The sequence below is a fragment of the Gigantopelta aegis genome, chromosome 6, assembly GCF_016097555.1.
Source record: "Gigantopelta aegis isolate Gae_Host chromosome 6, Gae_host_genome, whole genome shotgun sequence".
NCBI classification, from domain to species: domain Eukaryota; kingdom Metazoa; phylum Mollusca; class Gastropoda; order Neomphalida; family Peltospiridae; genus Gigantopelta; species Gigantopelta aegis.
The window spans coordinates 101,986,685-102,003,681 of record NC_054704.1 but is presented as its reverse complement, the minus strand read 5'-3'; the positions used below and the strand labels follow the sequence as shown (position 1 = coordinate 102,003,681).

The 16,997-nt window shown below is 36.8% G+C and overlaps 3 protein-coding genes across 4 annotated transcripts in view; 2 read left to right on the top strand and 1 right to left on the bottom strand.

The window, feature by feature from the left end:
- LOC121374200 (fukutin-like) overlaps positions 1–3,004 on the bottom strand; it is a 41,589-nt gene extending 38,585 nt beyond the window's left edge. Inside the window, exon 1 of the mRNA XM_041501184.1 lies at positions 2,986–3,004. The gene's annotated coding sequence lies outside the window, so the exon portion shown is untranslated. The remainder of the gene's footprint in view (positions 1–2,985) is intronic.
- Positions 3,005–3,147: 143 nt separating this feature from the next.
- On the top strand, positions 3,148–9,750 carry LOC121374199. Its single transcript, XM_041501182.1, has 3 exons — positions 3,148–3,355; positions 6,852–7,085; positions 8,023–9,750. The coding sequence occupies exons 1-3, from the start codon at positions 3,233–3,235 to the stop codon at positions 9,259–9,261; spliced, it is 1,596 nt and encodes a 531-aa protein (XP_041357116.1). The 5' UTR covers positions 3,148–3,232; the 3' UTR covers positions 9,262–9,750.
- Positions 9,751–13,049: 3,299 nt separating this feature from the next.
- LOC121375779 (protein patched homolog 1-like) overlaps positions 13,050–16,997 on the top strand; it is a 48,645-nt gene continuing 44,697 nt past the window's right edge. For both annotated transcript variants that reach the window (XM_041503410.1, XM_041503409.1), the window contains exons 1-3: positions 13,050–13,137; positions 13,710–13,879; positions 15,596–15,842. In XM_041503410.1, the coding sequence (XP_041359344.1) occupies positions 13,779–13,879; positions 15,596–15,842 (348 nt within the window). In that variant the 5' untranslated portion in view covers positions 13,050–13,137; positions 13,710–13,778. The remainder of the gene's footprint in view (positions 13,138–13,709; positions 13,880–15,595; positions 15,843–16,997) is intronic.

The window sequence follows — 16,997 nt, the reverse complement described above, 5'->3', positions numbered from 1 at the left end:
AATTGTTGCATTGTTATCCATAATGCTAGTGAAGTCCTATTTAGTAAATAACAAACGACAATGTATAGGTTTGTATACTCGAAAATGGGGTGAAGTGAGGGTTGACATATTTTGGAGAATATAAAGGGGAGGGGTGGGTAGTGGTGAAGGAGGATGTACAGATGGGAGGGGTGGGTAGTGGTGATGTACAGATGAGTGAGGGAGAGGTGGGTAGTGGTGATGTACAGATGGGTGGGTACCTCTAATCTATTATTTTTTTATATTACTTTATGACATCTGATTCATGTTGTTCACTGAGATATTAACTATTTTATACTAAAGATCCAACACTGCATCAGTGGCAGTTAGATGCCAGTTATCGTACAAACGACAGTGAGATGCATGTATATGTCATAGAGCAATAATGTTTTCATCTGCTTATTTTACTGGGTGGTACGGCTGTGGCCATGTGATCCTATATGGCATTCTCACCTATGGATGTGAAAGAAATCAAAATATACATGTATCAGTATTTGTAATAATTTGAAAATGTTATTCATGAAATTTCCAATAGTTACATTATTGTTGACATTTTTAAAGCCAAGTTTGAAATTTTTATTACGAAACAAGGTTACATGAATTCTTGTAGATTGTGTTTATTTATTATTATTGTTGTTATTATTAGTAATAATAGTAAGTGGGATGTGTTCACTATGTAGCTGGTTGAATAAAATACATTTCCAGACAAATAGTAAATTTAAAGATTTTATTGCACGATGATTTAATAAGTCAACAGTCCATGCTAGTTTACCACATAAATGTCTTTTATTAGGAAACAAGGTCACTTGAATTCTTGTAGATTGTGTTTATTTATTATTATTGTTGTTGTCATTAGTAATAATAATAAGTGTTCGCTGTGTAGATGGTTGAATAAAATACATTTGTGGACAAATCAGACTTCTATATTAAATTTTAATATTTGATTGACGATGATTTAATAGGTGCTAGTCGACCACAGTGATGTCTTTAACACAGTGTTAATGTTATTTTAATGCCATTTCGTAATGTCAATGTCATACATGTTATTTCTGTTAAGTTGTTTCATTGTATATAATTGTGTGTTTTATTTTGATATTATGCATGTGATACATGTTTTAGCTCACCTTAATTTTTAAATCTAAATAAGCTTCTGTTATTTATTCCTCCCCTCTCCCCGCTCTCCTTCCATGAAGATAACCGCTCCATGTTTATAAAACTCTAATAGACTTTAACATAATAGCAATGCCATACAAATTGTATGCATCTGATATAATTAAACATTTGAGTTTTATAAGCACCGACCCGAAATTATTTTTTGTACATCAGCAAACTTTTTCTTACTCATAATTATATTTAACTATGGTGCACATTCATAATCCACATTGGTAGCCATCATGATTTTCTATTTTTAGTACTTTATTATTATAGCCTACTTGTAATTATTGATCATGGTAGTTATTATAGCACTTGTGAATATTGTATAATACTTTCTTCTCTCAAATGGGGATATGGTTTATAATGGTGTCAGTTTCTTTTGGGTTTTGTATTCTTCTTAAATTTGTGTATTTTAGTTTGTTATTCTTCAAAATCATAGCATCTGATAAATTTGTTGCATGGTTCCATAAAAGTAGAAATGATTAATATTCAGGTTTGCAGAGCTAAAGAAACGTTGCCTAATTCTTGTTATTTAAACAGTTGATTAAATATAAGCATGAAATGTATCTTTGGACTCTTTTTACAGTGTGTACTGATATTCCATGTTGTTTATCCTATTGTGTAGTTATTGATGTAAAATAATCATAATGTTACAGTCCTCCCAAAGCAAGCCACATTCAGTGAAAGATATCCATTTATTATTTCTACAAAAACACAAAAAGATATCTTAGAAAATGTATTGTTATTGTTATAGTTGAATGTGCATGCATATATATATATATATATATATATATATATACATATATACATACATACATACATACATACACATATACATTCAATACTGTTATGGAGTATGATTGGTCTGTTTTGTGGCTATGAATGAAACTTAAATTGTATAGTATTATATTTAAACTGTTATGTATATTGTATGCCTATATTTGAATGGTTTTGGATGTAAAATCAAATGAACAACAATAAATATTTGTTATATGCATTGAGTGTTGTGCTCTTATAATGGAAACAAAACCAAATGTTAGAATTATACCGGGTAGATACATGTTGTGAATTGAATGGCCCAGGTACATTAATTGCTTATTCCTTAAAAAAAACATAATTTAATATAAAAATAGAACCACATACAAGTGCCTTGCATTATTTTTATACTGTCGTCTTTGCATATTTGTAAGGATGTGTTATTAAGGCTACTTGTGTCCTGTACATGTCTTCAATGAACATGACTTTCAGTGGACCTGTATTCTGATCTATATAGTGTTTTATTTAACTTTGTTACAAGCTGTACTAATCAAACATAATACCATTAAATTATTTTATTTACCCATCTTAAGCTCAGGGCATAAAACTTGCTAAGACTTGTAAACAAACTAAAAGAACTCCAAAATTATATTCTGCGTTTTAGACGGTTAAAAAGAGTTTAAAACATGGCTAAAGAGAAGAGATAATGTTCTGAATGTAAAAAAAACAACACGTTTTGGTGTATATTGAACATTAAGACTTGTGATAGTGTGCTGTGGGTTTGGGGATCAACCCCTCTGCTCCAAGCCTATTCTAGTAACTGATTAGTGTTGACGTAATAACCATATATCCATCTTTGAATAAGTATATACCAAAAGGATGCATAATCCACTTATGGAGAATTTCTCTAAGGAGGGAAGTGGATACAACTTGGTTTAATAAAAGGTGCACCTACAGTATTAATTACAAAGTATTAACTATAGTATTTATCATATTGGCAATCTTTCGCAGAAACACCCAGTCGACTAAAATATTGCATATATATTATGTACGCACCCCCTATAGTCTGCCGAGGTCCATCTGTGGATATGTAAAAAAATTTTTAAATAGTCCGTGGATGTCCGTATTAGTTGTACTGAGACAAATATTCCCCTTGCTCCTTTGATCCTGTCACCTATCTACCACCCCGGCAACCCGATTGTTGAAAACCTACACAAACAAAATGACGTCAGTGGATTGTGGACGGCCCCACAGAGCGGTCCGGGGTTTGGTACAATATTGAGCATTGTTGTGCGTGTATCTTATGTCTTTTAAAGGACGTACACCATACAAACGGGGGAACATGCTTATTTACATAAATGATCTAAATGATGAAATTACGTCGTCGGATTTCTTCGACGTTTTTAAAAGAAATAGTGTGCGGCAGGTAATCTATATTGCAGTATTGGGTTTCTGTCTTCTTTTCTTCTTTTTTTTACCTCGTACATTTTAAGCAATGTATCTCTTGTAGCTTTGTCTAAACATTCCTTAGACTTTGTCTTGTACAGACATACTATTTTGAATAAGCCAGTAATAAATAATAATTGAGAAATTTGAAGAGGAATGGTAGAACATAGGTCTATGTTTGACACGTGTGTAGGCACTACACTATCCCATATAGGAGGGGTGGGTGTCGTTTCTCTTAAATATTTAAATATATATATATTATACTCTACATGTAATATTAATGTAAAGAAATAATGTTTACTCTATTGGTTCGCATGTGACGCATAACGCGAGTCAGAATAACGATTTTCGGCCCTTTAATTGACGTCAACCAGGCGCGGATTCAGCCCCCCCCCCCCCCCCCCCCCCCCCCCATTTGTGGTCAAACAATATATACAATATACGCAAGCCCATTTTAACAGCTCCTGATGCTTCTGATCGCTTCTCCTCTACATAAAAAATGCCAAGGACCTTTAAATTATATTTAAAAAACAACGGATTTTGGGCCCCCACTATTAAAAACTTCTGGATCCGCGCCTGTCAACATTTGAATAAACTCTGGCCAAGTTCATCAGATTTTAACTTTTTCTCTTTCCCCTGTTTTTACAGGTCACCACTTTAGTATATATTAGGAATATATTGTGATACGTTTGCAGAATTTTATTTAGTTTAAGTATGGTTAAGCTGGGTTAATGTTCAGTTAAACTGCGGTTAAACTTTCTCTAATTGCTTTAAACTCTTGAATTACTGTTAATGTTATGTTTGGCATGGCTGTTCTCCAGTAAAATTCGTTCAATTGCCCTACCACCCACCCCACATGAAAGTTAGCCCAGGACAAAGACAAGATCATTTTAATATAGAATCTGGCTAAAGTGTGTTATATGCTTTTCTTATTGAATTTAACAATCATTTAATGGATGGCTTTCATCTTTGGTATGGATATTCATCAAGTCATAGTCAAAAACTCGGTCCCATGAATGTGTTCCCACGGAAAGGTCCAGGTCATTTAAACCCGTATACAGTTTGGTTGAACAGTGGCGTAGGAAGTTACACACACACACACACACACACACACACATACTCGTGTGTGTGTGTGTGTGTGTATATATATATATATATATATATATATATATATATATATATATATATATATACTACTCAAAAGAATTTAAGGGTCAAAAATTTATAACCAAATAAGTTTCAGAGTGTATTAGATTGATGATGTAAACTACACCAAAAATTTAATTTATTGTTCCATATTTACAAAAAAACCCCACAAATAAACGTCACTGTATACAAGAAAGTCACATGACATGCTGTCAAAGTTGAATGTTGTCAAACATGGATTTTACACACTAGAACATTCGTTTAATAGTGTGTGAATTCACCCCTGGCGCGAATACACTCGACACATCGTTGCCTCATGCTGTTGATCAGACGTCTGAAGAACTCTTGGGGAATAGCCTGCCACTCTGCCATAAGAAGTTGACCCAGATCATGAAGGTTGGCCGGAGGGGCATGGCTATCCCGAACTCTCCTGCCTAATTCGTCCCAGGCGTGCTCTATTGGGGCCAAGTCAGGCGAATATGCTGGCCAATCCATCCTGGCGATACCTTGTTGTCTGAGAAAGTCCGTTACCACCCTGGCGCGGTGGGGTCTGGCATTGTCATCCTGCAGAACTGCCCAGTCGCCAATCTGCTGAAGGCCTGGGAGAACCAACGGCCGGATAATCTCATTCAGATAGCGGATTCCATTTAGATTGCCATCCACCACATAGAGGGGGGTCCTGTGGTGGATAGAGATGCCGCCCCACACCATGACGCTGCCACCACCGAACCGGTGACGTTGTCTAACGTTAACGTCAGCGAAGCGCTCACCAGGACGTCTGTAGACACGAACCCGACCGTCGTTGAACTGGAGACTAAACCTGGACTCATCAGTGAACATCACTCGACCCCACTGAACACGTTGCCACCGCAGATGAAGTGTGCACCAGTGACGTCTGGCCGTTCTGTGACGTAGTAGGAGTGGTGGTCGAACAGCCTGGCGACGGCAGCGTAGATTATTGGCTCTCAGACGATTGCGTATGGTTTGATCAGACACTCGAGTTCCAGTCGCAGTCCGCAGATTGTCACGTTATCGGCGTGCAGTGGTTGTGCGTTGACGTAGAGCCATATTGGTGATGTAGCGGTCCTCTCTATTTGTAGTGCTTTGGGGTCTTCCCGAACGTGGACGATCTCGAACAGAATTCGTTGCTTGGTACCGTTGCCACAGTCGGACAACGACACTCTGACTGACACCAAGTCTCAGAGCAACATTTCTTCGCGTATTGCCATCCTGAAGCCAAGCAATAGCTCTTCCTCGATCTTTGATAGTCAGTTGAAGTCGTACCATTGTCGAATTTGGAGTGTGCACCGTACACGAACGCAAGCTCCAATTATACGGAAATTCAGCATTGGGAACATGGAATACACGTGCAAAGCGTGCAAATGAAGCGCTTTGTGAAAAAGCAAGTTATGGGCACTTAGCAGACCTTTCGCTTTCGCCCTAATTTACGTGCAAATGTAAGCATGTTTTCGCCATTAGAACTAGTCGACAGTGTCAATGACAGTGGATTTTAATTCATTTATGGGTTGCTTAGACCCACTTTCGTCAAAATGGAACAATACCATGCTTGACATTATGGTCTAGCTAATATAACTGACATTCAGAAAATAATGTCGAAAATATCGTCTGACCCTTAAATTCTTTTGAGTAGTATTTATTTGGTGTATATTTTCAGCATGTGATATTCGTGAAACTGTAGATATCGGTGTTCATAATGTGATATAATTTGTTAACAAATAACAAATAACGGTATTGTTTGAAGCTAAGGATAATATTGTAAATGCTCTAAATGTATTGGAAAAACCCCTAAACGAGGCTGTATTTGGACTACTTCCCATGTATGTATGTATGTGTGTGTGTGTGTGTGTGTGTGTGTGTATATATATATATATATATATATATATATATATATATAACACTCAATGCATATAACAAATATTTATTGTTGTTCATTTGATTTTACATCCAAAACCATTCAAATATAGGCATACAATATACATAACAGTTTAAATATAATACTATACAATTTAAGTTTCATTCATAGCCACAAAACAGACCAATCACACTCCATAACAGTATTGAATGTATATGTGTATGTATGTATGTATGTATATATATATATATATATATATATATATATATATATATATATATATATATATATACAATTATATTATATTGATTTATATTTTCACTATTCAGCGCGCCATCATGGCTTTGCGTTTCAGGTTCGTTTCTATGTTCTGGTTTTGAACTTAATAAGTAACATTTCTTAATTGCTTCTTACCACGTTATTCATTTGTCTGATTTGTTTTGTTTTGTGACCACAGGTAAAACTAATGCTCGAGGCTGGATATGACGTCAATGCCAGAAATATAAAAATGGAAACTCCCCTTATGGCTTGCGTCAAACACTGCCATGATCCTGTATGTCGGGCCGGGCTTGTAAAGCTACTGTTTGACGCGGGGGCCGATATCAACTTACGCAATGGACGAGGCCAATCTGTGCTTATGTACAGCTGCGTACTGAACCAGCTGGACACGGTTATAACAATGCTTCAAAAGGTATTCTGCTCTGTACTGGACCCCACTCCACGAAGCGATCTTAGCGCTTAGATCAACTTAAGTGCAGAATGTAATCATGCACTCAAGGTGATCTTAGCGCTAAAACGCGGCCCAGATCTGATAAAAGGAAATAACTGCAAAATGGAATATTTTGAGAATTAAGAGATAATTAATTGTGATTTGTTTGCATTCCTTGCCGATTAATTGCCCCATAGCCGTTGGAAGCTGACCATGTGCATCGCCTTAAGTGGAGTCCTTAGACCTAACAACCATTTGTCGTTCAAAAATCAAAGTTTGTTTTGTTTAACGACACCACGGGAACATTCATTACTTTTGGTAATTTTGACAGTCTTAAAGGAAACCCGCTACATTGTTTCCATTAGTACCAAGGAGTGTTTCATATGCACTTACCCACAGGCCTGACTGTACATACCACGACCTTTGAAATACCAACCGTGGAACACTGGTTGGGACCGGACAAATTCTAGTTAGAATGAGTTTAATGAGTTGACAGGGGTGCACAAATTGGTTGTCCGTGCACCCGGGACAACCAAAATATGTTGCGGGCAACCATTCTTTGTCAAACAGTTGCCCGACAGGCAACCAAGAAAATCATAAAACAAATAAAATGAAACTTTTATGAAATATGTGGGCAACCAAGAGATGATGTTGGGCAACCAAACTTCAGCTACTGGTTGCCCGGTGGGCAACCATCACAATTTCACATTTGTGCACCCCTGAGTTGGATGATTTTATCTGGTGCATGACCTCGATGTTGACATAGATCAGTGCGTACAAAAATGAATAGTGCATGCATTTATATCATTTGAAAGTTAAATATTAGTATGACGTGTTAAAAACATTTGTTTATTGTATTATTAATTATCATTAAGTTATTTAGATTTTTACAAGTTGTACACTGTTCTTTTTACTCAAGGAAAACCTTGATGTCAATCAATGCGATGATGATGGAAACACCGCCCTGATGTACGCATGTAATCTAGGATTTCCGGAAATTGTAGCTACCTTCCTGGAAGCGCACCGACTACAGCAGCATACTTTGGACCTGAAGAAACAAAACTACGATGGATTCACAGCGCTGGACCACGCAGCCGATTCTCGCCACTTCAACATAGTGAGACTTTTCTGTCAGTTTATGAAAGTACCCGAAGCATACTTAAGATCTGACGCTAATGCGGTTGGCGATACAATTAACCAAAGAAGCGTGACGTCATCGGTGATCAACACGCCGCAAATCAATGACAGGATACTGCGATATATAAAGGATGTTCGAGACCCACCAATGGACAAACAAAACACGTCCTTGGAGAAAAGAGATGAGTTGTCCTTACCAGCGCAGGTGTCTGGCAGTGTCTGTCAACCAAAAAACGCGAGCGATTTTAGTTTATCACATTTAGGTGATCAACCAGATGGAATACCAGACCGTGTTACAGGCATCACAAACGCATACGAAAACAGCCAAGAATACTCTGATAAGAAAATACACCAAAAAGCATCTGCATGGTTGAAGCGGGAAAAGAATGGGCAAATGCCAATGTCAAAATCAGTCGTCTCAGACGAGAATAGGTGGAATCGTACGCACCTGAAGGAGTCGTCATCGTGCCTGGAGAGTAAACCGGACTACAACGGCAAGGACTCGCGGAAGGGTAAATCTACGAAACAAAGAGACACTTTTCAAAGTAATAATAAATTTGCTGGCTGGCTTCGAACGTATAGTTCAAATAATAACAGTCAAAATTGCAAGAGCCCACCAATAATTACGTTCACTAACCAAAATGAAGACCAAAAGAATTCATCTATGAACTGTAATTGTCTTTCAAGGCCTAGTAGTACTGATTTAAAACTTGGATTAGGGTCATCTAACTCAGCTATTCACCTAGATGAAATCAAATTACCAACTTACCAGGACCCGGTTTCAAGACCACCAACTCCATACCCTGCTATGCTATGTTCCCCGTACAGTGAACGCAAAGGGATTGCATTTCTTCTTCAAGGTACTTCTATGGAACACTGGAACGGCGACAGAGCAGACCACATCAACGATGATGTTAAAACCTCTTACAGATTACCCAAGGCAACCACGTCGAACACGAATCAAATATCAGTTCATGGAAAGCCACTTCCTAAAATATCAAATAAAAACAATGCACGCTAAGCAAAGAAAAATATCTTTAAATAGTATATCTTTCGGCAATCTAAATAATATATATCCTTCGGCAATCTAAATTTTAACTGAAAATCATGTATGGTTTTGAATTGTTTATGAATGGACAGAATATATTGGCTGTTTTAAAGTTTTAGTTGCTTAAAAAGCTCACTGTAAGGTTTGTAATAAATTTACTCAATAGGATTTTACCTGCAAAGGTGGTTAAAATGGATTTTGAATATCGATATTTGAAAAAGTGTTACTGTTTAATATACTTCCACGACAAATCATGAGGAATGTTTGTCTTTCTTACACCATGTTGAGTTAGTTTAATAAACAGGGTAAAATGATATATATTATATGTGATGTTTTATAGAAACGGCAAACTCCATTAATTTATATAGGCCTAACTTGCCATTTATTAAAAAATTAACCTGTCGTATACATATATAAATTGATATAAATCAATAAACTGAAATAAAACAGATTTGTATTTAACGTCGTTTTGTGGTTTTATGATAAAATCTATATCGTCTGCTCTCTCTCTCTCTCTCTCTCTCTCACACACACACACACACACACAGGCACACATATTGGAGCACACAAAGGCACAGACACACTCGTGCGCACACACACACACACGTGCACACAGTAATGCGCGCACAATTTTTTTTTTAAATCAATTTTAATCAAAGGCGTCGATCCCCAAAACCTTCTGCACAGGCACCTGCATTGCAAACATACAATGGGGTGGGACGTAGCCCAGTGGTAAAGCGCTCGCTCAATGCGCAGTCGGTCTGGGATCGATCCCTGTCGGTGGGCCCATTGGGCTATTTCTCGTTCCAGCCAGTGCACCACGACTGGCGTATCAAAGGCCGTGGTATGTAGGCCTACTACCCTGTCTGTGGGATGGTGCATATAAAAGATCCCTTGCTGCTAATCGAAAAGAGTAGCCCATGAAGTAGCGACAGCGGGTTTCCTCCCTCCCCCCCTCTCTCTCTCTCTCTCTCTCTCTCTCTCTCTCTCTCTCTCTCTGTGTGCGTGTGTGTGTATGTGTGTGTGTGTGTCCCTTAACCATATATCTGACGCCATATAACAGTAAATAACATGTGTTGAGTGCGTCGTTAAATAAAACATTTCCGAATTCCTTCCTTCAAAACACACATGTACACAAACACACACAAATTAACTGTTTCGAATTTTATATTTATGTTTCATTAGTTGTATAATTTTTTTATTTTTTTTTAAATTCAAATAAAACCAAATGAATATTTAATGGACAAAAATTATAATCGAAACTTCACTTGGGTGGCTGATTTCACCAACTACACCGGCGGAAATACCGGAGAATCCGAAATCGACCGAAGGTGTTTCGTATGAGGCACTCGGAATGCCGAAAGAGGTAGGTGGTTCACTTCCTGTAATAACGAAAGTGACCTTTCGGTGATAGTTTCAGTAATTAATCTCTGTTTATTAATTTTTGGTTGTATCGATGCACCCTGGGGCAGAAAAATAGGTAATATAATATTTTTAAAATCAATTTAATGGTATTAATACTTGTATTTTTCTGTGATATTAAAATTGTAACCCAAGCTTTCGCCCAGTCACTCTCAGACTCGGTGACTGTCCCAGTCTCACAACACAACTAGAAGTTTGGTATAATAATTGTTTTAATATTGAAGGGGGGTTCGGATCGAACTTATGCCAATAAATAAGCTGTAGTTAATTCCATAGCATGAGGAAAGGCGTTCCCTGTGGGACGGGCTACAGCGGAGTAGCTGGTGGTGGGTCCAGAACATGTTGATGTTCTGACTCTCAGTCTCACTGTCTCAGCTAGTTCACTAAGGTAAACATCTACGGTCCGTTTTTTAACATTTTGACATATATTGGACCTCCGAAACATCACAATAATAAATATCGTGCCGGAGATATTTATCTTGATGAATTAACTCTCAGCCATTCTTAAATCGTGACAAATGCAGTTTTCACTCAAATTTAGATCTGCCAAATGACTGTCCAAATATTATTATTTAGCCACATGCAATTACGGTTCAGACACATCCAACTTGTGGGGCGAATCATAGCCCAGTGGTAACTAAAGTGTTCACTTGATACACAGTCAGTTTGGGATCGATTCCTGTCTGTGGGCCCATTGGGCTATTTCTCGTTCCAGCCAGTGCATCAAAGGCTGTGGTATGTTCTGTCTTGTCTGTGGGATGGTGCATACAAAATATTCCTTACTACTAATGGAAAAATGTAGTGGGTTTCCTCTCTGAGACTATGTCAAAATTACCAAATTTTTAACACCCAATAGCCAATTCATATTAATATGTCAATGTGAAGTTGTCAAACAAAACAAACTTTAACACCCATCCTGGACACAGCCTCATAGTCATTTCTAGTTCATTAAAACAAACTTTAACACCCATCCTGGACACAGCCTCATAGTCATTTCTAGTTCATTAAAACAAACTTTAACACCCATCCTGGACACAGCCTCATAGTCATTTCTAGTTCATTAAAACAAACTTTAACACCCATCCTGGACACAGCCTCATAGTCATTTCTAGTTCATTAAAACAAACTTTAACACCCATCCTGGACACAGCCTCATAGTCATTTCTAGTTCATTAAAATAAACCGCATGTATCAAGGTTTATTTTAAAAAAATTAACGAAGTCATTTCGTACCATGATCATTTCAAACTATCCATCTCAAAACATATCCTCGAGTAACTGTGAACTGGCCTATTAACGTGGAATACAGGGCTAGAACTTAATGACTGCACCATATTGCCATCATTGAAATATAATTTATTGTAGGTAGAGAGCATCACTGATAACACTATTGTGCCATCAGTAATGCTCCTCAACAATGTTAAAATGTATACACCTGGTGTTCGTTACCTGGTGTTCGTTACCTGCCAATATTTAACAGTTGCACATTTGATATATGTCTACATACAGCAAAATAACTTTCAGTCATGTTTATTTGCTTCGAAAGGGGCATGTCATAGCCCAGTGGTAAAGTGCTTCCTTGGTGTGCAGTCAGTCTAGAATCAATCCCAGTCAGTGGGCCCATTGGGCTATTTCATGTTCCAGCCAGTGCACTATGACTGGCCATTGTATGTGCTATCCTGTCTGTGGGATGGTGCATTTAAAAGATTCCTTGCTACTAATGTAGCGGGTTTCTTGTCTAAAACTATATGTCAAATCACCAAATGTTTGACATCCAATAACCGATGATTAATAAATCAATGTGATCTAGTGGTGTCGTTGAACAAAACAAACTTTAATTTGCTTCAAAAGTCACTTTTAAAACAAATGCCTTAGGCAAGCTCATAATGGCTGTCGGTGGGTTGTTTCAACCAAGGCATTTCTATTTAAAATTGCCTTGGGAGACAAATTCTTAAGTTCGAGCCCTGGAAATAGATTCTGCGTATTGTGATGTACAATCAGTTTGATGAAATAATGTTTTACCGTGTCAGCTGACTATCAAAACCAACCAACAAATGTTTACAATGATGTCAGTTTGTGTGTGAAGAGTTCATAAAGTGGGCCTTTGTTTTTCACGAATGATGCATGTCATGTGATTTCAATAAAACTGATACAATTAATCTGTGAAGCATACAAGCCATTCACAATGACAGTGTTTTATAATTTTTGCTTATTTATGTTGGTTTAATATTACACATTAGTTAATATAATACAGTGAAAAATGGCTCCATGACGTGTACATTTTTCTCCGTATTAAACATATTTTTGTATGCCTACACGTTTGTATTTTTCTCATTTTGCAGTTTGTTTTGTGAAGGTGTTTGTTAATTCAACAAATAATATTGAGATGTGAGAGTTTACAAGTGTGCGTGTTCCCTAAAAGTCAAATGTAAATAGACTTTGTTTTTTTAATAGTCCGGTTCATCATATTTTACAATATTGCCTGGTAATTTCGTACCACAGTCATTTTGTACCGTAGTCATTTACTTAGACTAGTGACGCATGTGAAAAGCCATTTCATATGAAAATTACTCTTTGTAATGATACGAAATGCCAATGGTATAAAATGACTGTGGTACAAAATTACTGGTACAAAAATATCAAATTTGGTACAAAATTACCAGCATCCACTGAATCACACCAGGCCCATAATTTATGGTGACCTATACAAGCATGTATATATGGGTTATCAGGCACTATCCTTATTTTGATGCATATACAGAAATGTTAATAACTGAACAGCCCCTTAATTTTTAAACGAAATGTTTAACAATTTCACAGCACCTTTTGTAACTACATTTACAGATGTTAAAACCTATAATGTTATGTTGTGTCTTTTGGTTTAAATGGTGCAGGCAGAAATAACAACATGACAAAACATTGAACCATATAAGGTACATGTAGCTGCTTAAATTTGTTTGTGTGATTTAATACTGAGCATTCTGATCTTATATTTAATAGTTAAAAAATAACCACAGATGGATCACAACTGTAACACTTGAACTTGGAGCAGATTGTTTTACTTGATGTATGGCACCGGCGGAAGTAAAAAACTCTTCTCAATCGTCTCCATCATGCATGAAAAAAATCAGCAATGGAATTGTCTTTGGACTTGAATCTGTATTTTACAGGTACATATGTATTCAACAGTATTGTATTTTAAATGCCCACATCTTTCAAAGTGTACATTTGATGTACATGTATGTTAGAGTATTTTACACAGTGTTCACCAATTATTTTAAGAGTCAAATGCTTACTTGAAATGCAGTTAATATGCTGAAATACTATTTTATTTTGAGACTTGAAGAATCTTGGTGTATGAAAAATCTTAATAATAATATGGATGTAAAAAAAAAAATCTTTAATTTGATGAAATGATAAACAAAGTGGAATATAGGCAGAATTATGAAATATTTGAGGAGGACCAAGTTTAAAACAAAAGGGCACATATGTACTTCTAAATTAAGGCAAAATATCAGTTGTAAATCATATACATATAATCATATACAGTTATTAAAATAAATAACATTACATCTAATTTAAAAAATAATCATTTTGATTACAAGTATCATCTTGAATTGGAAATCATTGTACATATACACACATTCTTTGCAATGTACAGGCAACAAAATAAGTTGAGAACAATCCTTTAGGTTACCAGAGGGTTGCCACATCAAGAAATTAAAAAACAGTAAGTTTGTTCGCCACAGAATGTCATAAAACTAAAACTACATCACCTAAATGTTTGATCAACTGAGCGTTATTTAGATAGACATGGAGTGTATAACAACATATCTGTGTCTGTATATTATCAGTACAGTGAGAACTGAGGTATGAATAACAACATATCTGTGTGTCTGTACAGTATCAGTACAGTGAGAACTGAGGTCAGAATAACGACATATCTGTGTGTCTGTACAATATCAGTACAGTGAGAACTGAGGTAAGAATAACAACATATATGTGTGTCTGTACAGTATCAGTACAGTGAGAACTGAGGTAAGAATAACAACATATCTTTGTGTCTGTACAGTATCAGTACAGTGAGAACTGAGGTATGAATGAATAACAACATATCTGTGTGTCTGTACAGTATCAGTACAGTGAGAACTGAGGTAAGAATAACGACATATCTGTGTGCCTGTACAGTATCAGTACAGTGAGAACTGAGGTGTGAATAACAACATATCTGTGTGTCTGTACAGTATCAGTACAGTGAGAACTGAGGTGTGAATAACAACATATCTGTCTGTCTGTACAATATCAGTACAGTGAGAACTGAGGTAAGAATAACAACATATCTGTGTGTCTATACAGTATCAGTACAGTGAGAACTGAGGTGTGAATAACAACATATCTGTGTGTCTGTACAATATCAGTACAGTGAGAACTGAGGTAAGAATAACAACATATCTGCATGTCTATACAGTATCAGTACAGTGAGAACTGAGGTGTGAATAACAACATATTTGTGTGTCTGTACAGTATCAGTACAGTGAGAACTGAGGTAAGAATAACAACATATCTGTGTGTCTGTACAGTATCAGTACAGTGAGAACTGAGGTGTGAATGACAACATATCTGTGTCTGTACAGTATCAGTACAGTGAGAACTGAGGTCAGAATAACAACATATCTGTGTGCCTGTGAAGGGATTTTGTAGTGATAATGGAAATATAAATGTGTGATATAGGTTACCAGGTCTGTGTTTTGTGGTAACCTGTACACTGCTTATTTCAATGCCTGCATGTATATGCATGTAGTTGAAAGTAATACCATTATGTAAATAAACAAACATTAAACAAAAGGGAATATTTTCCTTACTTTATAGTGTGTCTTTTTCTGCAGGGTCGGCCTGTTTGTTGGAACCAATCCTGTGATCACCATCATCTTCTGCCTAACGACCTGTGGGTTGTGCGGGATTGGACTGAAAACCTTGAAGGAGACTCAGGAACAAGAGAAGCTATGGGTGCCCCAGAGTTCCCGCATCATCCCAGAGAAGGCTTGGGTTGACAGGCAGTTTCCCACAAAGACGAGATTTGTGTCGGTTATTGCTACAGGCGACGATGTTCTCACTGTTCCGTTTATTAATGCTGTAAGTGACTTGCATATTTAGTTATTTCACACGAAGCACAGAGCTAGCCCAGTGTAAATCACTAGTACTGCTATAAAGTCACTATATTAAACAAGTGACTTGCATATTTAGTTACCTCACAAGAAGCACAGAGCTAGCCCAGTGTAAATCACGAGTACTGCTATAAGGTCACTATATTAAACAAGTGACTTCCATATTTAGTTACCTCACAAGAAGCACAGAGCTAGGCCAGTGTAAATCACGAGTACTGCTATAAAGTCACTATATTAAACAAGTGACTTCCATATTTAGTTACCTCACAAGAAGCACAGAGCTAGGCCGGTGTAAATCACTAGTACTGCTATAAAGTCACTATATTAAACAAGTGACTTCCATATTTAGTTACCTCACATGAAGCACAGAGCTAGCCCAGTGTAAATCACTAGTACTGTTATAAAGTCACTATATTAAACAAGTGACTTGCATATTTAGTTACCTCACAAGAAGCACAGAGCTAGCCCAGTGTAAATCACTAGTACTGTTATAAAGTCACTATATTAAACAAGTGACTTGCATATTTAGTTACCTCACAAGAAGCACAGAGCTAGCTCAGTGTAAATCACGATTACTGCTATAAGGTCACTATATTAAACCAGTGACTTGCATATTTAGTTACCTCACATGTAGCACAGAGCTAGGTCAGTGTAAATCACGAGTACTGCTATAAAGTCACTATATTAAACAAGTGACTTGCATATTTAGTTACCTCACAAGAAGCACAGAGCTAGCCCAGTGTAAATCACGAGTACTGCTATAAGGTCACTATATTAAACCAGTGACTGGCTAATTTAGTTATGTCACAAGAAGCACAGAGCTAGCCCAGTGTAAATCACGAGTACTGCTATAAAGTCACTATATTAAACAAGTGACTTGCATATTTAGTTACCTCACAAGAAGCACAGAGCTAGCCCAGTGTAAATCACGAGTACTGCTATAAGGTCACTATATTAAACCAGTGACTGGCTAATTTAGTTATGTCACAAGAAGCACAGAGCTAGCCCAGTGTAAATCATGATTACTGCTATAAAGTCACTATATTAAACAAGTGACTGGCTAATTTAGTTATGTCACAAGAAGCACAGAGCTAGCCCAGTGTAAATCACGATTACTACTATA

What these genes read in the sequence shown, in the direction of transcription:
- LOC121374199 (XM_041501182.1), top strand. Translation starts at nt 3,233, where the DNA reads ATGTCTTTTAAAGGACGTACACCATACAAACGGGGGAACATGCTTATT. An exon ending in AAAGAAATAGTGTGCGGCAG is followed by an intron (nt 3,356 to 6,851) that starts GTAATCTATATT and finishes TTGTGACCACAG; the next exon opens with GTAAAACTAATGCTCGAGGC. An exon ending in TTATAACAATGCTTCAAAAG is followed by an intron (nt 7,086 to 8,022) that starts GTATTCTGCTCT and finishes TTTTTACTCAAG; the next exon opens with GAAAACCTTGATGTCAATCA.